This window comes from Dunckerocampus dactyliophorus, chromosome 19 (assembly GCF_027744805.1).
Source record: "Dunckerocampus dactyliophorus isolate RoL2022-P2 chromosome 19, RoL_Ddac_1.1, whole genome shotgun sequence".
Taxonomy (NCBI): domain Eukaryota; kingdom Metazoa; phylum Chordata; class Actinopteri; order Syngnathiformes; family Syngnathidae; genus Dunckerocampus; species Dunckerocampus dactyliophorus.
In genome coordinates, this window is record NC_072837.1 from 20,135,074 (window position 1) to 20,157,500 (window position 22,427).

The 22,427-nt window shown below is 45.1% G+C and overlaps 2 protein-coding genes across 4 annotated transcripts in view; both read left to right on the top strand.

Annotated features, from left to right (window-relative positions):
- The first annotated feature begins 5,605 nt into the window (after nucleotides 1–5,605).
- trib2 (tribbles pseudokinase 2) lies at nucleotides 5,606–12,893 on the top strand. The gene is made up of 3 exons (XM_054762602.1): nucleotides 5,606–6,829; nucleotides 8,439–8,731; nucleotides 10,930–12,893. Exons 1-3 carry the CDS (start codon nucleotides 6,374–6,376, stop codon nucleotides 11,405–11,407), a joined length of 1,227 nt encoding a protein of 408 aa, XP_054618577.1. The 5' UTR covers nucleotides 5,606–6,373; the 3' UTR covers nucleotides 11,408–12,893.
- Nucleotides 12,894–18,443: 5,550 nt separating this feature from the next.
- The window catches only part of LOC129172436 (kelch-like protein 29), a 241,953-nt gene continuing 237,969 nt past the window's right edge, over nucleotides 18,444–22,427 (top strand). For all 3 annotated transcript variants that reach the window (XM_054762143.1, XM_054762142.1, XM_054762144.1), the window contains exon 1: nucleotides 18,444–18,743. The gene's annotated coding sequence lies outside the window, so the exon portion shown is untranslated. The remainder of the gene's footprint in view (nucleotides 18,744–22,427) is intronic.

A 22,427-nucleotide genomic window follows, 5' to 3' on the forward strand; every position in this document is an offset into this window, starting at 1 on the left:
CAGAGGTTTTTTTAAAAAGCGCATTTTTCCTTTCAATAAAATGATGCTTTGGAAAAGGGGGAAGACGAGCATTTTGGATCTCCTCCCCGTTGGATTTTTTTTAATCTGTCCTCAATCTGCTGTGTCCTAGATTCTCATTTGATCAACTTTTTTTTTTTTTTTTTTTACAGCTGCCGTCTGTTTGGATTTGTTCTTAAGGAGGCATCGTGGCCCGATCGTCTCACTAAGACCAGACGCCCTTGGCCATTGTGATGAGTGATTGCACGGATGTGACAATTTGCACCTGCCACTGTGCGTGTGTGCGTGCATGTGCGTGTGTGTGTGCCAGCTACAAAACAGGAAGCTCAACAAGACGGCATGATCCAGGAAGCGGAGCTCGGGTGTTGGGGTGTTGGTGCCACAGGTGCGTTTCATGATCCTCCATCGGTGCGTGTTGCTCACCACCCAACCTGTGTTTGAGCATTTCACTTGGTTTGCCTTCATGCTGCGTCCCATCCGGCTGGGATGGTACGTCTGCTCAAATGGAAACACACAAGATGGCCGACGTGGGCTGGAAGCGTGTCGACTAGCGATGGATGACATGCCGCCAAAAGAAAAAAGCACTGGTGCTACAATAAGATGACTTATTTAATGTAGCATAATTGATCATTGATTATTTATGCATGTTTCTTGCTCTCCTGCGTGAAAAACCAAGGCTGCTAATTAACCATACAGTAAAAAAAAAATCTACCACGCTAAAAGATAGCTTGTCATTTAGTTCTTATATAATATAATAATAATATAATATTAATTATATGTTAGCATGTTATAGCATAATTATATGCTGGTGTGTTATAGCATAGTTATATGCTAGTGTGTTATAGCATATAGTTATATGCTAGTGTGTTATAGTATAGTTATATGCTAGTGTCTTATAGCATAGCTATATGTTAGCATGTTATAGTATAGTCATATGCTAGTGTGTTACAGCATAGCTATATGTTAGCATGTTATGTGTCAAGTCTTTAATCTCGATTCGACTCTGAAGCGAAGACGTGCAAGTCCAAGTCAGGCCTCAAGACAAGACAAGACAGGTGGAGTCAGGTCCAAAGTCAAAGGCTTGAAACGTTCCAGCGCCTCCAAAGTCATGAGCACGGTGCAAGTCCTTGATGGTATCGTCAAGTCGACTCCAAAGTCATCAATGTTGTGACTTGAGTGTGACGAGACAACATTCGCACATTTTTTAGCACACGAAGCAAAAAGCTGAGTTTTACCCGTCCACCCACAAACGCTGGAGCTGGAGCTTTTGAACATGTGCACGTTTGCGTGTGCACGTGTTATTGAAACACGCATGCATTTTGTGTTAGCAGAGGTTCGACTTCCCGCTCGTTTGTCTGCAATTTCAGACTTTTCTGTCGCATGCGTGAGCTCTCATCAGAAGCCGTCAGGACGCGGAGTACGCTGAGGAATAAAGCAGAGGGCGTGGCCATGAAGGCTGGCATCATCTTCCAGCGTTTGATAAGAACGCTCATAAAGATCAGCGCTAGGGTTCCCTTACGTCTGTGTGTGTGTGTGTGTGTGTGTGTGTGTGTGTGTAGAATATTTCCTGGGGGATGGAGATGGTTGCCATGGCAGCAGCTGGCATGGATGTGCGTGTGAGAGGCCGTGTGAGGACAGCGTGTGCTCGTCATTTTGTCGTAGTTTATCTTACAAGTCCGGGTCGACAGGACCTCGTGACCTTCCGCAGTGTGAAGAGCCCTGCGGGGGACATCATCGCCATCACACGCCTTCCAAGCGCTACGACTACGTGACAATCAATGCATGCCAGGAAATAGACTGGACCACCTTTAGGATTGCTATCATGTCTCATGAGGCTCATCCCCTCCCGATGCACACACACAAACCCCCCCCCCACACACACACAATGATGACATCATCCAACCCTGCTGTTGTCTCCCGAAAGCAATTTGTGTGCGTGTGTGTCTTGTTTTCACACGGCTGAGCCCAAATTGAAAATGGCCCCTCGCTGGATGCATCCGTCTGAGGCGCTACAAGTCATATTTGTACGTGTGAATCATGGCAACGCAGCAGGGAAGGGGGGGTCCACGTGTTGTAGTAGAAATATGAGGATTCTCTACCATGATAGCACAACAAGTGTGACTTGGCATCCTTGCCACAGGACTGGAGCATCAGCCACTCTTTGGGGCCGCGTCAGGCCTCCGCTCCCCCCAAAAGAACCTTCCACGCACCAGGGGTTCCTCCAGCCGTCGCCCCGTGCTGGATCAAACAAGACCAGCGACTGCACTCCTAGCCAAACAAGGAAGGGCAACACTCTTCTGACCTTTGACCAGCAAGCGCCCTGTGAGCAAAAGTATTGGGACATTGACTGATGTCACCGCTGCTCAGCATACCTACCTCTGCATACGCTTTAAAATGATGCTAAAATGTGAAAGACTTGCGTGTACACTTGCCATATTGCACATCCAACGCTATGAACGCTGGCTAAGCCGCTGTTACAACACTGGTTCTGTTGCTGCTGTGTTGTGCCGTGTATTAATGACCATGTGGTGAAAAAGAGCTATGCTTTTCCTCTCCACAAGATGGCAGTAGCTGCATTTGAAGTATCAAGAATGGCCAAGCAAGCATTGATCTACCTCTGCATGCGCTTTAAAACGCTGCCACCCAGCTGTTGGTGTAAAAGTCAGGCGTGTTCCACTTAGCAAACTCTTTATTCAACACCGGCTGAGCAGTTGGCTACTTACCGCCATTACAACATTGGTTGTGTTGCTGCTGTGTGGCTAATAAATGACCGTGTGGTCTCATGCACTCCAGCTGCCTGCAGGTGTTTGTTTGTGCTGTGTTGTTAATAAATGACCCCGTGGTCTCATGCACGCCAACTGTTTTTCTTTATTATGTCGGCTGCTTTTGAAACATGACAAGCAGTCAAGCATCCAGCCGCTTATCTACCCCTGCATGCGCTTTCAAGCAGTTGGTGTGAAACTCATGTGTTACATTTCCAACATTGGTTCTGTTGCTGCTGTACTGTGCAATATATTTGTTCATAAATGAGCATGCGGTCAAAGAGAGCTGCGATTCCTTTTCCACTTTCTCATGCGCTCCAAAGCACGATTGAAGGAGTAAAGTGAGCCGTGTGGTGTATAGAATGATACAGTATACGCTACGATATCATGTACGTTGTGTCTGTCTACTGTATCGCATCGCATGTCTTATACAGCATAGATAACACCATCCTGTCAAACCTCCTATGGGCTTCCAACCCCCCTCCCTTTAGCTTCTCGGGCACGTTCTCCCGCCCCGCGCTGAGTGATCTCATCCTTTCCTCGTACCGCTGCTCTCCTCCTCTGGCGTGTGATGGCGTTCAAAGAGAAAGCAACCCTGCAGGCTTTTCAGATGTGACAGCTCTGATTCTGAAAGAGAGAGAGTGAAGGCATCGTGCCGCACTCTAACAATCTTTGATGACGACATCCCGAGCCCGAGGCCTCGATGACCTTAGCGGCACAACATGGCGGCTTGTTAGGAAGTAGGTTAAGTCGCGGCGCTCCGGGGGGATCCGGAGAAGCTCAGCCATCTTCTGCCGCTTGACCTCTGTCCAGTCATGAGTCACTGCCGCCGCCGCCGCAGCCGTGCGTCCTGGAGCACGCCAGGAAAGCTGATGAGGCCCTAGTGGGTTTTCCTCCAGTGAGTCACGCCCCCCCATCAGACGGAGGAAGGGATTCTCCTGGGATGAACACGAATGTAGTAGAGGGACGCAAAAGCTGCCTTTTCTCCTGCACATAGAATACATGGTATAGAATAGATAGAATACATGGTATAGAATAGATAGAATACATGGTATAGAAGACATAGAATACATGGTATAGAAGACATAGAATACATGGTATAGAAGACATAGAATACATGGTATAGAAGACATAGAATACATGGTATAGAATAGATGGTATAGAATACATAGAATACATGGTATAGAATAGATGGTATAGAATACATAGAATACATGGTATAGAATACATAGAATACATGGTATAGAATAGATGGTATAGAATACATAGAATACATGGTATAGAATAGATAGAATACATGGTATAGAAGACATAGAATACATGGTATAGAATAGATAGAATACATGGTATAGAATACATAGAATACATGGTATAGAAGACATAGAATACATGGTATAGAAGACATAGAATACATGGTATAGAATAGATAGAATACATGGTATAGAATACATAGAATACATGGTATAGAAGACATAGAATACATGGTATAGAATAGATAGAATACATGGTATAGAAGACATAGAATACATGGTATAGAATACATAGTATAGAATACATGGTATAGAATACATAGAATACATGGTATAGAATAGATGGTATAGAATACATAGAATACATGGTATAGAATACATAGAATACATGGTATAGAATAGATAGAATACATGGTATAGAAGACATAGAATACATGGTATAGAATAGACAGAATACATGGTATAGAATAGATAGAATACATGGTATAGAAGACATAGAATACATGGTATAGAATAGATAGAATACATGGTATAGAAGACATAGAATACATGGTATAGAATAGATAGAATACATGGTATAGAATACATAGAATACATGGTATAGAAGACATAGAATACATGGTATAGAATAGATAGAATACATGGTATAGAAGACATAGAATACATGGTATAGAATACATAGTATAGAATACATGGTATAGAATACATAGAATACATGGTATAGAATACATAGAATACATGGTATAGAATAGATGGTATAGAATACATAGAATACATGGTATAGAATACATAGAATACATGGTATAGAATAGATGGTATAGAATACATAGAATACATGGTATAGAATAGATAGAACACATGGTATAGAAGACATAGAATACATGGTATAGAAGACATAGAATACATAGTATAGAATACATAGAATACATGGTATAGAATAGATGGTATAGAATACATAGAATACATGGTATAGAATACATAGAATACATGGTATAGAATAGATGGTATAGAATACATAGAATACATGGTATAGAATAGATAGAATACATGGTATAGAAGACATAGAATACATGGTATAGAATAGATAGAATACATGGTATAGAATACATAGAATACATGGTATAGAATACATAGAATACATGGTATAGAAGACATAGAATACATGGTATAGAATACATGGTATAGAATACATAGAATACATGGTATAGAATACATAGCCATGTAAAAACCATTTGCCTTTTCACAATTTGGCCAAACTCCTCTTCTATGGTTATCATTGTTTTTTCTCTTTGCCGTCACCACTGCCCTCCATAGTGGCATTATTAAAAAGGCAAAGAACAAGCAAAAGCAAAAGACACTCGTGCCATATTCCCTGCTATGGAATTCCAAGGAGAAAGACATTCAAATGCTGCACGTACAGCAGTACCCCCCCATGCATAGCTACCACATGACGGCATTACTATTCATGAAGATGGAAGAGTCAGCCAATAGGAAGCCCCCTTTGCAGTGACGTAAAGGGGCGGGGCAGGAGGCTCGTATGTGTGTGTGTGTGTGTGTGTGTGTGTGTGTGTGTGTGTGTGTGTGTGTGTGTGTGTGTGTTATGTGAAGCCTCCCCCCCCCCTTCCTCCGGCTAAGGGTGCAGGGTTGCGGTGTGTTCGACAGTGTGTGGCTCCACTCTGCACTGAATGAACCACGGCAGGCTTCCCACAGCCCACGCAAGAGGCTCCGCGGCGCCACGGCAGAGAGGATGCCCTGCTGAGTCAAGGGATAGGTCCGGGAAAGTCGGCCGGCCGTTCCCTTGCTACCTTTCCTACCTACCCTCTTTACGTTAGTCATCCCTGCAGCAGCAAGCGGCACCCTCCTTCCTTCCACCGGGAAGCGAGAGAAGAAGACGACTTCCACTAACCCGCACCTTGAAGATTCCGTGTTTTGTTTCCGTGCGTGGAGCTTTGTCCATGCCGAGCGTGGATTGTATGGAACAAGGCCGTTGCACTGACCTGCTAGCAGTTAGCACGGAGGCTAACTAGCAAGCTATACCTGCTAGCCGTCATCTTTTCACACGTAGACTCGTCGGATAACAAGTTTGACTTTTTATTCCCGCCACACTTTTCTTCCTTTTTGAAAGTGTTTTTTTAAGCTGAAACGAGCCAAGTTTATTGTTTCCATGTACGAAACGTGCCACACCATTTTTACACCGGTAAAATAAGCTAGCAGCTGCCTGACCTAGCAACCCATTCACTGCACTTCGAAACTTGACTTTTTTGTTGGTTAGTTTTTTAATGCAGTTCGATCCGCATTTAGCACACCGGGTGGTTATATTCGCTGGGGAGTCAAAGCGGCTGAATGAAAACAAAGGAAGCGAGTGAACATTTCAAGCTAGCTTTGCCTGTTGATGCCCTGCAAGTTGGACTGCAGCCCTTTTGCTTTATTGGGAATAAGACAGCGGCGTCTGAGCTGAAGCAACCAAGTAGAAGAAGAAGAAGGGAACGTCGCCGATCCGGTGTAGTTGTGACGCCGCATTCCCCCATGAACATACAGAGGTCACATCCTATTAACATTTCACGTCATGGGAGATCGCGGCACAAATCGCACGACTTTGAAGACTTGTCTTGCTTGAGGACCGCGAGCGAGTCCCACCACAGCTTCAGCCCCAACCTCGGCTCTCCCAGCCCGCCGGAGACCCCGGACTCGTCGCACTGCATCTCCCGCATCGGGGACTACCTCCTGCTGGAGCCCCTGGAGGGGGACCACGTCTTCAGAGCCGCACACCTGCACAGCGGGGAAGAACTCGTCTGCAAGGTGAGCGCTCATGTCCAGGTGGGCACGCACGCATTCATAATGCCTCCAGTGAGCACTCCAGGCTTGCAGTCTGCACCGCTTAGTGATTGCTTGAATGGCAAATAGCGAGCTGGCAGCCAAAGAGGAGCCTAATGGAAAAAGTGAATGGGCCACGGTGTGGATTGCATGACGTAACGTTGACAAAGGAGCAGGAAACACACACACACACACTTGAAGTACCTCTCCCACGGTTTCTGCACAGGCATTGAGCGCCAAGACAAGATGTGCATCACAGAAAACCCTTTAAAAAGACAACACTGCTCAGTTTTCGTTCATAAAGGCGGTTGTACTTTGGCTGTGGTCTTGCATCATACCGGGAGGCGCTCCTAATATTTAGGGCGCCCTATGTAGCCCAAGGAAAGGGTCCAAGATCAGCGTGATGCTCACCACTAACATGCATCCATGATCATGAGACATGACAGTTGAAAGGATGTATTGATACATCCATGCATGTGTGATGAGGGGGGCGGGAGGAGAAGGGCAAGGAAAGCGTGAACAAATCATAAAGCTTTTCACGGAAATGCTGCATAAAAAAGGACTTCAATGCGTTTTGCAGAAGTAATGTGTGGGCTGCAGTGCCCTCAGATGGTCATGCAAGGCATTATCATCTTCCTTTGCATTTTTCATTGGGTGTCATGAGACCGTGTGCCTGATGTTGTCATGCAACACGTGACCTAACCAGTCCCCACCTGTGCCATTGACCAGCCCTGTGACGCTGTGGGGTCTGGTTCTTCTATCCACCCACCGGACAAGCGGCTCTTCCTTCACCCGAGCTTCTCCTGCTGGAAGTCAATTAGAAGGGGGGGTTGTTGCCATGGCAACTTTAGAGGCACTGCAACCTGAGGCTGTGGCGCGTGTCGCTATTGGCTGATATGACACTTGCATTGTTTTGGTGTGTCGCACGTGACCTTGCTCGCCCTCTGCTTTGTTGTTATTTGGAAAAGGAAGTTATTACGTCCAGGGTGAAACTGAAGCCTTATTTGGCCTGTGCAGGCGGTGTTTTAAGTGTAAAAAGAAGTCAAGGAAATGAAGCAATGTTGTAGCGTAGGCGTTGGAGGAAGTGAGGAGGGAGGCTCGCTGAAGACCTGCCGACCTCATCCACTGCTCTCCCTCGTCATCGTAACTGTCATGCAAGCGTAAAAAGAAGTGAGCCACTGTATATACTGCCACTGTGGCACTGGAGGGAGTGGCTAGGGAGGCTTGTTGAGCATCTGGTGTAACACTTACCTGTCATGCAAGTGTAAAAAGAAGTTAGCCACTGTATCATAGAAGTGTAATCAAACTAAACCAATATTTTCGACAGGTGATGTGGGCGTTTTAAAGATGTCTAAGCAGAGGGAGGCTCTGCAACCTCATGCATTGTGATTTTTCACATTCTGTACTGTCACACAAGTGTAAAAGTAAGTTAGCCGCACCATAGTGGAACTGCAAAGAAGATGAGGTGTGTGACACACCAGCAGGTGTTGTAGAAGGCTATATAAGGGGGTGGGGGGCTACTGTGTGAGCCTGTGAGGCCAGTCTCTTCACGTTTGGGTTAGTTGCTGACGTCCTGCATCGTCACCGTCCACAGGTGTTTGACATCGGTCGCTACCAGGAGTCGCTGGCGGCATACTTCACCCTGGGCCACCACCAGCACATCAACCAGATCCTGGAGATCCTGCTGGGCGAGACGCGAGCCTACGTGTTCTTCGAGCGGAGCCATGGCGACATGCACTCCTTCGTGCGCACCTGCAAGAAGCTGCGGGAGGACGAGGCCGCCCGGCTCTTCTACCAGATAGCCTCGGCCGTGGCGCACTGCCACGACAACGGACTCGTCCTCCGCGACCTCAAGCTGAGGAAGTTTGTCTTCAAGAATGAAAGCAGGTGAGTGCAGTAGTGGAACCTAACCCTGGACACCTGGCAACTCGCGGCCCAAATCCACTCCTTCAACAGCACAGTTCACCACCTGGGAGAACTTACTAGCAGGAACATCTCGGATTAGATTCCGAGCACTCTATTCCTAAAACCAGCCGGTAGCTCCACTCATATACTGGTAGATCATTTTAGTTTCGATTCCTAAAAAAGAAAAGAGTAGAAGTAGTAGCAGGCAAACAGTAAAATGAATGAAATCTATGATGTTTGACTGCTTTTGCACCAGATGACTTCACTGTGATGTTCATGACCACCGTAGGTGTTCCCTTTCATGGCCAGCAATGTCAACAATGGTATGGAAGCAAACGGGAAGGATTCATTGCAGGGCTGGACTTGTGTTCCTCTACTGCCCCCTGGCGGCATGACGTCAGCACTTCACTTGGCAATGAGCTCACGTTTCCATCTTTTAACACTCATGTCATTCCTCTTGGAAACTAGCGTGGAAAGAAGGACGGCTGGTTGGTGTCGTGATCTTAAATGTTATGCTGATGATGCACGTCTTTCATTAGGAAAAGAAAAAGATGGCAGCATACGTGGGGGAAGTGTATGAATACATGAAGTCAGGCACGTTAGTGCATGAAAGCCAGTATGATTATTTCGGTATTGCTGTAAAACTAATCCACACAAAAACATTCAAATGAAGACTCGTTGAGAAGAAAGATTCCTGCACATGACAGCAGATGGGACACATGCTTGTCACTTGAAAGGAGAAAAGCTCAAAGAACAACATTAGGCGTGTGAGCGTGTGTATTTAATAGCACACAGCCTTCATTGGCTTCATCTCATGAGGCATCGTGGGACAAATAATGTTGGGAAGGTGGGATGTCTGCATGAAATGATCCACGTAGACCTCACACACGGCCATGTTTCTAAACGCTGACGGCCTCAGCTTATCCTGGCAGCTTAAACACATGCTGCTTGTTTTCTTCAAGGGGAGACAATCAGCTCTTATCTTGGCCCACTTTAACCACGTGCTGATGCTTTTTAAAAGGCTTTTATCTCAAGTGAAAGCAAATGTCAAAGTTAATCCCAAGGAATTACGTGCTCCACTTCCTCTCAGAAGACACCCGTCAAGGCAAATTACCCCGTTTTTGTTTTATTGAAGCAGTTGGTCGGGGTGTAATGCTACACCATGGTGATGGCTGGTAAGGGAAGGAAATGCAAAACATCAAACAGCTTCAATGATTTGTACTCGGGGTGCACCGTACTTCTAATTACTATCAGATCCATCATCAACATGAGGGAATTAGGATGTCATCTCATCATTCCAATAACATTAAAAATGGCTCAGATAACCCAGAATTCAAAAACGCTCTCCAGTGAGGCGAGATTACCCATACCGTGCAGGTGAGCAAATCAAGCGCTCCTTTCCCCCCTGCCTGTGATGTGAACGGCCTGGAGTAACTTCCCCTGAGATCACTTGGAAACAAACTTTCACTTTCCGAGGAAGACATTTTGCATGCTTGTACCACGGACCTCTGTGGCGGCACACCGGCCGCTAGGAGTGTGTGCCCGAATACAGTGCACCTTACTGGGCCACGCCAGGTGGCTCCTCCCCCTCTACCCTCTGGTTCTCCTGCTAGTAGTGATGTCATATTTCATTAGGACTAATTGTTTCTCCAGGTGTGCACAAACTACACTTGCATCTCCATTTAAAAAAAGCAGATACAGCAGTATCATATTGGTCCTATCGGTATCACTTTGAGAGCAAAATATCCTGCATATGTAATTGATCCAATTAAGCAGCGAGGTAAAGTGGCATGATTGGATTTGGTTGTGGGTTTTTACTTGTGTGTTACCTTTACACTAGCATGGCACATCCAAGTCTTGTATCCACAATAAAAAGAGAAAGAGTGGCTGTTTTTAGGAATGTTTGGACAGTGTCAATGCTAACTTTATGTGCAGTACAGTCTTTTTATTGCTTGAAGTTGAGCATTGGCAGTTCCCCATCGCTGCTGAATGTTTGGACATGTTTCTGTTTACGTATTTTCCTGGGAAGGCCAAGCAGGAGCGTTTAACGATGGAACGGACGTGTGTTTGGTGCGACGGCTCGCCAGAGGCTGTTTGTTTCCAGAGTAGATGTGTGATGTGTGGCGTGTAGGAACAATGTGCTGACACCGGCCCCCTGTGCTCTTGTGTTGTGCGTGAAGAAGCGTGGTGAAGCTGGAGAGCCTGGAGGACACGTACATCCTGGACGGCCGCGATGATTCGCTGTCGGACAAACACGGCTGCCCGGCCTACGTCAGCCCCGAGATCCTCAACGCCGGCGGCAGCTACTCAGGCAAGGCGGCCGATGTGTGGAGCCTGGGCGTCATGCTCTACACCATCCTGGTGGGGCGCTACCCCTTCCATGACGTGGAGCCGGGCTCCCTCTTCAGCAAGATCCGCCGGGGCCACTTCAACGTCCCCGACACACTCACCCCCAAGGCCAAGTGCCTGATCCGCTCCATCCTCCGCCGCGAGCCCGCCGAGCGCCTCACCTCCCGCGAGATCCTGGAGCACCCCTGGTTCGCCGCCACCAGTGGGGCCCCAGGGGGCGGCGCCACACACGGCCGAGGGGAGCGCGAGCAGGAGCAGCTGGTCCCCGAGGTGAGCATGGAGGAGGAGGAGGTGGAGTTGTTCAGCTGAGCACACGACAAGCACAACCGGACCAGCAGCTCCTCCACCACGGGGACGGGGGGTGGGGGGAGGCGGGGGGTGGGGAAGGGTGGGTGCTCGCCACGGAGCCCCAGTAGTTTAGCGAGGGTTTGTCGTCACTATGAGGTGTTTCCATCTTTGCTTCTTCACCATTTCCATGGAAACCTTGAAGCATGACAAACGCCATCGTGACCCCACGCGGCCCCCGGGACGCCGCCACCAAAAATGTAGCAAAATGTACTTTTTTTTTTTTTGGTTTGATGTGGTGCTCGTCACGGTAGACACAGCCCTCATTTTCACACTACGGCAAGCATGAAGGGACATACGAGCACGGCCAAGCCACGCCCCCTGTTTTCTTAGCCTGCCCATAGAAAACCAAACCCCCCCCCCAGCTTTTTATTGAAAGAACATGTATATCTATATTGATAGGAATATATCCAAATCTATATTTCAAAGTACATTGCAGGGTTTTAGTCCCACCTTTCACCGTGGAAGACGTCGACACAGGACAGGATCTCTGTCTCAAGCCCCGCCCCTCCACTCATTTTCTGTGCCAGTATTCCCGCCCATATCAACAGTATTGCTCCGCCCCCGCCATCGTGCTCGGATGTTACTTGAATTTTTATTTTATTTTTTCCAATAACCTCATCAGCATGCACCCCCATCAATGCTATAGCTTGCCTAGCGAGGGGGGGGGGGGGGGTGGACGTGGGAGGGTGGGGGGCGGTCTGCTTGTTTCTTAAAAGACAAACCATTTGCTCCCACAGCAAGAATCCTACTGCTTTTGTTTTCTTTCTAGACGGAGCTTCCTCTTTCTTTAAGTTGGTGCTGATTTGGTGCTAATCTGTTCCTTTCATGGAGGGGGAGGGGGGTGGTGCATGGTGGGATATCTGCCTCAGATGTTCTGATTGTATCGTACAAGAAAATTCTGGTGTTTTTGTCCAAATTGAGTAAATAAAAGTTGTGAACTGCTCGTGGAGCCTGTTTGTCTGTTCCAGGGTCAAACTGTGTCTGTCTTAAAGCCTTCATTAACTACACGCAATCTTCCCTACCAAAACACATGTAAAGTCATAGAAAAGCTTTAGCTATGAGATTATGATTACTGCTTGTCCTGTTTGGGTACATTTGTGCTGCTAATCTTGCCTTTCGGACTGCACACCTTATTCAAATATAAATCATCTGCTCATGCAGTCTTCATTTCCATCGTTTTAAAATGAGATTAAAGTGCAGAAGCACTGGATTCTATCTGGATTATTTCTCTTGGCATGCATGTATCTGAACGTGGAAAATGAGAAGTCACGCAAGATGAACAAGTGATTGTGGACATTGGACAGATGAAGCTAGGGTTGGATCTATTTGACTGTTTTGATTCCATGAAACATGTCAGATTAAAAGTGCATCTGCACCTCTATCCAGATCTGCACCAAAACTCCTAGCGGTCTTCCTTGGCCTAGCCCCGCCCCTCCACAAGGTTGCATGGGAATAGTTTGTGCATAACTCATCCTGATGAAGACAGCACAGAACTTCAACACTGGACTTCCCACAATGCAATTCTTCTTAAAGAGCCAGGCTCGGCCTGTAACAGCATTCATAAAATAAATTTTAAAATCCCTTAAATTGCATTTTAAAAATCTACGAAACAGTGAGTCCATGAAAGGGGAAACGCGATGGTGCGAGGGAACACCATTTCCAAGTCTGCTGTGCGTGCTTTGGCTTTGTGGAGGACATCACCCACGTCTGGGAGGCCTGAAGGGTGTTTGGGTTCAAGCTGCTCCAGCAAACGCTAACATGCACACGCTAGCATGCAAACGCTAAGATGCTGACATACTCAGGCGGGAAAAAAAGGCCAAACCACAACAGATGGTGATGTTGTCTCTCATCCAGACTTGCCAACACTTTGGCTTTTTTAAATAATAATCATAATAATAGTAATGTTTCTTTTGTTTTAATCTAGAATGTTGTCAAATAAACCACATTTACTCTCATTCTAAAGTCAAATAATGAAATCTTTCATTTAGTGTTTATGTATTTAGGATTTCTTTTGGGGTCACTGACATGTTGTTTTTATGTTGAATATAAGCTCTATTTCTATTTCCATTTCCATATACAGTATATGTGTCACATATCCTAATTATTAGAATGACCTATAGAAGGAAAACTAATTATTTCTATTTGTTATAGATACATGATTGTTTTGGTCATCAGTCAGTCTTACTATCAACTATTTTATTCTTGTTTTACAATTGATTATCGATTTTCTCATTTATTTTAGAAATGTTTTAATGATTCCAATATTAAGACATTTAATAGTAAAGTAACATATATATGATGTACATTTATATTATTTATATATATATATATATATATATATATACATATATATAATAAATCCTATTTATTATAATGCACTTATGATACTGACTCAAAAGACAGTAAGTACCCTGCCATAAGGTGTTGCTATTACCAGCTTCTACCAATAGAGGGAGCGCAACAACAAGTACACATTTAATGAAATGTATTGTAGCTCATGAGGCTGTTTTATTGTGATGGAAATAGAAGAGTAGAGTAGTGTGAGACTATAAATAATAATAATAATAATAGAGTTTTATGTATGTTTACATTACATGGACTAAGTCAAGTGTTGCTGCGTGGCCTCCTTTGCTGTCTCTGCTTCATCCAAAGCTCGTTTATGACCTTGCAGTGTAAACATGGACCAAAAAAACAAACGTAAAAGTCAAGTGTGACCACTACAAACATGTTAACAAAGCTGTAAAAGTACAATGGTGGACTTTTATTTCCCTTGTTTGTCACGCAGGCCTACAAAAGGTGGCAGTTAAATGTTTTATTGCTCTTGTTTTCTTATTGGCTGCTGCAGTCACAGCACATCGACTCCTCCTTTTATATGGCCTTCAAAGACACATGACCCACTCATTGCACATGCACCTCCCCTGGGCCTCTTCTCATCACCTCATCACGTCATCACCTCATCTCATCGTCACCTCAGCACGTCATCATCTCATCACGTCATCACCTCATCACATCATCACCTCATCACGTCATCACCTCATCACATCATCTCATCACATCATCACCTCATCACGTCATCATCTCATCACATCTCATGTCATCACCTCATCACGTCGTCATCTCATCACATCATCACGTCATCACCTCATCACATCATCATCTCATCACGTCATCACCTCATCACATCATCACCTCATCACATCATCACCTCATCACGTCATCACCTCATCACCTCATCACATCACGTCATCACCTCATCACGTCATCATCTCATCACGTCATCATCTCATCACGTCATCATCTCATCACGTCATCACCTCATCATGTCATCACCTCATCACGTCATCACCTCATCACATCATCATCTCATCACGTCATCACCTCATCACATCATCACCTCATCACATCATCACCTCATCACGTCATCACCTCATCACCTCATCACATCACGTCATCACCTCATCACGTCATCATCTCATCACGTCATCATCTCATCACGTCATCATCTCATCACGTCATCACCTCATCATGTCATCACCTCATCACGTCATCATCTCATCACGTCATCACCTCATCACATCTCATCATGTCATCACCTCATCACGTCATCATCTCATCACATCTCATCATGTCATCACGTCATCATCTCATCACATCACGTCATCACCTCATCACATCATTATCTCATCACGTCATCACCTCATCACATCACCTCATCACATCATCACCTTATCACGTCATCACCTCATCACATCATCTCATCACGTCATCACCTCATCACATCATCACCTCATCACGTCATCACCTCATCACATCATCTCATCACGTCATCACCTCATCACGTCATCACCTCATCACATCATCTCATCACGTCATCACCTCATCACATCATCATCTCATCACATCATCTCATCACGTCATCACCTCATCACGTCATCATCTCATCACATCTCATCATGTCATCACCTCATCACGTCATCACCTCATCACATCATCTCATCACGTCATCACCTCATCACGTCATCACCTCATCACATCACGTCATCACTTCATCATGTCATCATCTCATCACGTCATCACGTCATCATCTCATCACGTCATCACGTCATCATCTCATCACGTCATCACCTCATCATGTCATCACCTCATCACGTCATCACCTCATCACATCTCATCATGTCATCACCTCATCATGTCATCATCTCATCACATCATCACGTCATCACCTCATCACATCATCAAATGATCACGTCATCACATCACCTCATCATGTCATCACCTCATCACGTCATCATCTCATCACATCATCACCTCATCTCATCACGTCATCATCTCATCACGTCATCATGTCATCACCTCATCACGTCATCATCTCATCACCTCATCACGTCATCATTTCATCACATCATCTCATCACGTCATCACCTCATCACGTCATCATCTCATCACATCATCTCATCATCACCTCATCACGTCATCACCTCATCACATCATCTCATCACATCATCACCTCATCACGTCATCATCTCATCACATCTCATCATGTCATCACCTCATCACGTCGTCATCTCATCACATCATCACGTCATCACCTCATCACATCATCATCTCATCACGTCATCACCTCATCACATCATCACCTCATCACATCTCATCATGTCATCACCTCATCACGTCATCTCATCACCTCATCACGTCATCACCTCATCACGTCATCATCTCATCACATCACCTCATCACATGATCACATCATCTCATCACGTCATCACCTCATCACATCATCACATCATCACATCACGTCATCACTTCATCACGTCATCACCTCATCACATCATCACATCACGTCATCACCTCATCACGTCATCATCTCATCACGTCATCATCTCATCATGTCATCACCTCATCACGTCATCATCTCATCACGTCATCACCTCATCACATCTCATCATGTCATCACCTCATCACGTCATCATCTCATCACATCTCATCATGTCATCACGTCATCATCTCATCACATCACGTCATCACCTCATCACATCATTATCTCATCACGTCATCACCTCATCACATCATCACCTCATCACATCATCACCTTATCACGTCATCACCTCATCACATCATCACCTCATCACGTCATCACCTCATCACATCATCTCATCACGTCATCACCTCATCACGTCATCACCTCATCACATCATCTCATCACGTCATCACCTCATCACATCATCATCTCATCACATCATCTCATCACGTCATCACCTCATCACGTCATCATCTCATCACATCTCATCATGTCATCACCTCATCACGTCATCATCTCATCACGTCATCACGTCATCATCTCATCACGTCATCACGTCATCACCTCATCATGTCATCATCTCATCACGTCATCACCTCATCACATCTCATCATGTCATCACCTCATCATATCATCTCATCACATCATCACGTCATCACCTCATCACATCATCAACTCATCACGTCATCACATCATCTCATCATGTCATCACCTCATCACGTCATCATCTCATCACATCATCACCTCATCTCATCACGTCATCATCTCATCACGTCATCACCTCATCATGTCATCACCTCATCACGTCATCACCTCATCATTTCATCACATCATCTCATCACGTCATCACCTCATCACGTCATCATCTCATCACATCATCTCATCACGTCATCACCTCATCACGTCATCATCTCATCACATCATCTCATCACGTCATCACCTCATCACCTTATCACGTCATCATCTCAACACGTCATCAACTCATCACGTCATCATCTCATCACATCATCTCATCACGTCATCATCTCATCACGTCATGTCATCACATCACATCATCATCATCACCTCATCACGTCATCATTTCATCACGTCATTGCCTCATCACGTCATCACCTCATCACGTCATCATCTCATCACATCATCACCTCATCACGTCATCACATCATCTCATCACGTCATCACCTCATCACCTCATCACGTAATATCACGTCATCACCTCATCATGTCATATCACGTCATCACCTCATCACGTCATATCACCTCATCACGTCATCACCTCATCATCTCATCACCTCATCATCTCACCACGTCATCACCTCATCATGTCATCACCTCATCACGTCATCACCTCATCACGTCATCATCACCTCATCACATCATCATCTCATCACGTCATCACCTCATCACCTAATCACGTCATCATCTCATCACGTCATCACCTCATCACGTCATCATCTCATCACATCATCTCATCACCTCATCATCTCATCACGTCATCACATCATCATTATCTCATCACGTCATCGCGTCATCATCTCATCACGTCATCACCTCATCATGTCATTTCATCACGTCATCGCCTCATCACGTCATCATCTCATCACGTCATCACGTCATCACATCATCACGTCATCATCTCATCACATCATCTAATCACATCATCATGTCATCACGTCATGTCATCATGTCTTCACGTCATCATGTCATCACATCATCCCATCATCATCATCTCATCACATCATCATCTCATCATCTCATCACGTCATCACCTCATGTCATCATCTCATCACGTCATCACCTCATCACGTCATCACATCATCATCTCATCACGTCATCATCTCATCACGTCATCACGTCATCACCTCATCTAATCACGTCATGTCATCACGTCACATCATCATGTCATCACATCATGTCATCATGTCTTCACGTCATCATGTCATATCATCACATCATGTCGTCACATCATGTCATGTCGTCGCGTCACCACGCCATTATGCCGTAACGTCGTGATGTAATCATGCGATTACGTCAGAAGAAGTTAGTAAAAAAGACAAATGAGCACAAAGCTTGATGAGCCAAGGCTGCCTGTACTTGCACGTGTTAACCTGAGGAGGTCGCTGTCGTGCTGACGTGAAGGTGCGTAGCAGAGACGTCTAAAAAGTGGGAGGAGCCTGACGGGGACTAAAGTGTCTTTTTCTACATTGTGGTCCGCTCGTTTGCCTCCAGTCCTTGTCAGCTCAGCTGCGACACTGACGGTCCGCTCCTCTACCCTCGCTACCCCCCCAGAGCAGAGCGCAGAACCCCCGGACAAACTCACCTTTAGCGACCCTGACAGCGAGCTTCAAGCCCCGGATAATGCAGCACCGGCAGCACCGGCAGTACCAGCAAGGCTTTACCGGATAAAGAGCTCGTTGGAGCGGAGTAAAGGAAGGACGACCGCCGCTGCCTGTGGAGGAGGTGGTGGTTGTTGGCGAGGGAAGCGAGCAGCCCCGGAAGGTAAGCCCACCTTCTGGGGTTTGTGTGTCGGCCACCAGCACTTACCACTCAATCAATCAATCAATCAATCAATCAATCGGATTTTTAAGGCTGTGCGCAGGTGGTGTTGTGCCTCAAGAAAGGTGTTTTCTATATATACTTTTACATTTGATTGTCTGTTAGCCTGACTTTAGAGCATCACTTATTTCAAGTTGCAGTCATCTTTGATTGCGTTTGCTTTCAATGTACAGGAAGTTGTGGTAGAAAGTTGTCGTTATTGTAATAACATTGTATCGCATTAGCATGTTTGTAAAAGCAACATTAGGTATGAAAAGTGGTGCTTTTGCCAAGACAATAATGCTCTTTCTTTGCTGATTGTGGGTTAGGCATCACTAATACGGTAGGCATGGGTCAGAATATTAGAAACACCCGCTGTGACGCACGCACAGTCATAAACATGTGATGAATGTTTGCAAATACTGGATGTCATGGCAAGAAAGCAGCACGTTATGTTCGTGTTGCCACTTCCTAAATTTAGAAAGCGGAGTGCGAGGCGTCACGTTGCTGGCAGTGATGCTATTATCTTATCATAAGCCGGCCTCCATATTTAGCATGATTTATAAACCCATCACCCCCACCCTACCCCACCTCTCCTCATGGCCCGCCTCCTCAGTCCACGCATTTACGTACAGTAGCATCCTATAATCCATCCTTCCGCCCGTGGACATGATTTACGTGGGCCGGGGACTCTCTTTGGACACATTTGGAATCTAGCAGGAGACAATTTTATCCTATTGGATAAGACCCCCCCTCCTCGTTGTTGTTGTTGTTGTTGTTGTTGTTGTTGTCCTCTGCTAATAACAACATGGCCACTCCAGGCCTAGTTGTTTTTATTAGTGTTTAGTTTTTATCATCACTACCAAAAAACCAAATGTTGTCGCGACTTTGCTCACGTACCCAGCAAGAACCAAAAGCGTGAAGTAGTTTGTCTTCAGCCTAGCCCACAACCGGACGTACCATCCAATTCTTTTTTTTTTTGTTTTGTGTGGTTTGTGGAGAACGTAGTTGTGGTGACCAGCTAGCTAGCTAACAAACACACAAAAATATACTCGACTCTCCGAATGTTTTACTTCCTAAGAGGAATTTATCTCACAAATGCTGTTTAGTCTGAATGTTTTAGGTTTTATCCCCCATGAAACTAGAAAGTAGTCTGCTAGCTAGCATGCTGGCCGACAAAGAAACACAAATATGGCGCTCTGCGACGGTTTTCCACGTTTGTTTGAGGATATGGTCGTCTCCGTTGGCTGTTTGACTCATGATGGAAGCGTCTCGCTGCCCCGGAATCCAAATAGTTGAACTCGTGTGTTTAATGAATCGTCGTATGCCATTTTCCACACACCAGGAAGTAGCCTTGTCCTGTACGTTATTATGTAGCCTGCTAGCGAAACATCAAACACATCAACTATGAGAAATGCCCGAAATTTGTTGTCTCTTTTTGGGGTTTTAGTGATAACGGAAGTGTTGCCCCACCACCGAATGTAAACATATCGGACAATTAGCCTGCGAGCTAATATAAAAACAAACAACCACAAATTTGTCATTGATTTTTTTTAAATTATTTTTTTGCCTTGTGTCATTGATCTTATGATTAATTTACGTCAGTCCTTATGAACCAGAAAGTAGCACGCTTGTTAACATTCCATCCATCCATCCATCCATCCATCCATCCATCCATCCATCCATCCATCCATCCATCCATCCATCCATCCATCCATCCATCCATCCATCCATCCATCCATCCATCCATCCATCCGTCTTCTATGCCACTTGGCCTAACTAGGGTTGCAGGTATGCTGGAGCCTATCCCAGGCAAGTTTATTTATCGATCACAGTTTATCCACAAGGTAATTCAAAGTGCTCCTAGAATGTCAATAGAGTGGCACCATTCTAATTGGACATTTTCAATGGAATTAGCCTGCTAGCTGACGAGTACGTTGTTTTTGTGAACCAGGAAGTAGTGTGCTAGCTAATATTTCGAACAGCACCCTCCAAAAATTGTCGCTCTCCTGTTTTTTTTTTTTTTTTTTTTTTCCTTCTTCATGTTTCTTACAGTCATTTTGCTAATTGGTCCTCGCTGCCCCTGAAGCCAAGATGGTCCAATCCCATTTAAAGTAAAGAGGAAACGCTAACAGCCATTGCAGTACCTCCTTCTCATCAGGGCGCACACTGCCGATTGCACAAACGGCTGCAGCGACTGCCGCTCTTTGTGCTCGCTGATGAAGAAGCGGTGTGAGAAACGTGAGCAGGACGCCATGCGAGGCAAAGCGTGTGTTCTTGAAGGAAATTGTGCGTCGCCGCTGGTTTGGCCTCAGGTTATGTGCTGCCGTTTAGAGAACGGAAAAAAGAACAAGAAGAAGAAAAAGAGCCTGGAGAAGCGAGGCGAGCGGTGTCTGCATCGTCACGCAAACGCTGAGCGTGTTTCGCCAGTCAGCCTCTCAGTGTGACGCCAGCTTCCTGAAACATGGAGCTTTCTTCTTAGTCTGTGTGTGTGTGTGTGTGTGTGTGTGTGTGTGTGTGTGTGTGTGTGCACAGTGTTTGTGTTTGCATCAGCAATTTATGTCAACAAATATTAACATGCAGCTGCCGTCCCAGCAACAACATGAAGTCAAGCTTTCAATGGAAAACAAACACGTCTTTATTTTGCTTCCTTTTTTTTTTTTTACCCTTTTTATGGCTGCGTAATTGAATAGCGTGCAAACAGCACTCAGTGGAATGGAAACAATCCTAATAATCTTTTACATTTAGTACAGCAGTGGTCATCATCAACATCATCATCAGGAAAATACATTAACTATAATTGAAAGCCATTTAGAAATGTGAAGTTATTTAAAGTTTTCTACTTTTGGAGTATTTTATTTTCAATGTTGTGTGTATTTCATAGTTGTGTAAACTTAAGGGTGTGTATATGTATACAGGATGTAACTTGTATCCATTTATTTGGAATGTTGTAAATCGATTTCATGATGTGGCCAGGGAGCCTGGCTTGTCTACCCCCCCCAAAAAGATAATCCATTGTATGTGAATATGATGACACATGGAAACAGAGAGAAATGACTGACGTATTGTATGGTTGAACATAGAAACTAGCATGTAGAATTGTGTATTTCATTCAACGTGATTGAAATAGCGAAGGACGTGATGTGTTACGGTAGCGTTAAAACCTCCAAGAAGTGTTAAGCACAATATTTCAAAATAACAACATGACGCGCTTCAAATAAAGCATCTTTTTCCCAGAAGTGACGGTGCTAAAGCGGCGGAAGCTTTGACTTATTGGCGACTAAATGACACCGGCGAGCTAGCATCACTGCACTTAGCTTAGTTGCCGCCAAGCCTGATGGATGATCAGGTGATGTGCGATGACTTCGATGTTGATGAGTACGTCGGGTGGAAGCATCAGGACGCATGGCGTTGGCTGATGACATCATCAAAGACGAGTGGGAACTTGACTTGTCTTGGCAAGAATCCGCCCTCATGTTTTTATCTCACGTGATCATTTCAACACTTCATATCAAAATATTACATCTAAAGTGCTGAGAAAATAGCTAAAATAGTGTCATTTTTCCCATATTTAACCTTTCTTTAAAATGTTTCTTTTATATTTTTCACACACATTTGACATTTTTAATTAGAGATGCACAACAGCCA

Excerpts from the sequence above, each read along its gene's own strand:
- trib2 (XM_054762602.1), top strand. The coding sequence starts at position 6,374 with ATGAAAACAAAGGAAGCGAGTGAACATTTCAAGCTAGCTTTGCCTGTT. Across the intron at positions 6,830-8,438 it reads GGGAAGAACTCGTCTGCAAG|GTGTTTGACATCGGTCGCTA; the intron begins GTGAGCGCTCAT and ends CACCGTCCACAG. Across the intron at positions 8,732-10,929 it reads GTCTTCAAGAATGAAAGCAG|AAGCGTGGTGAAGCTGGAGA; the intron begins GTGAGTGCAGTA and ends TTGTGCGTGAAG.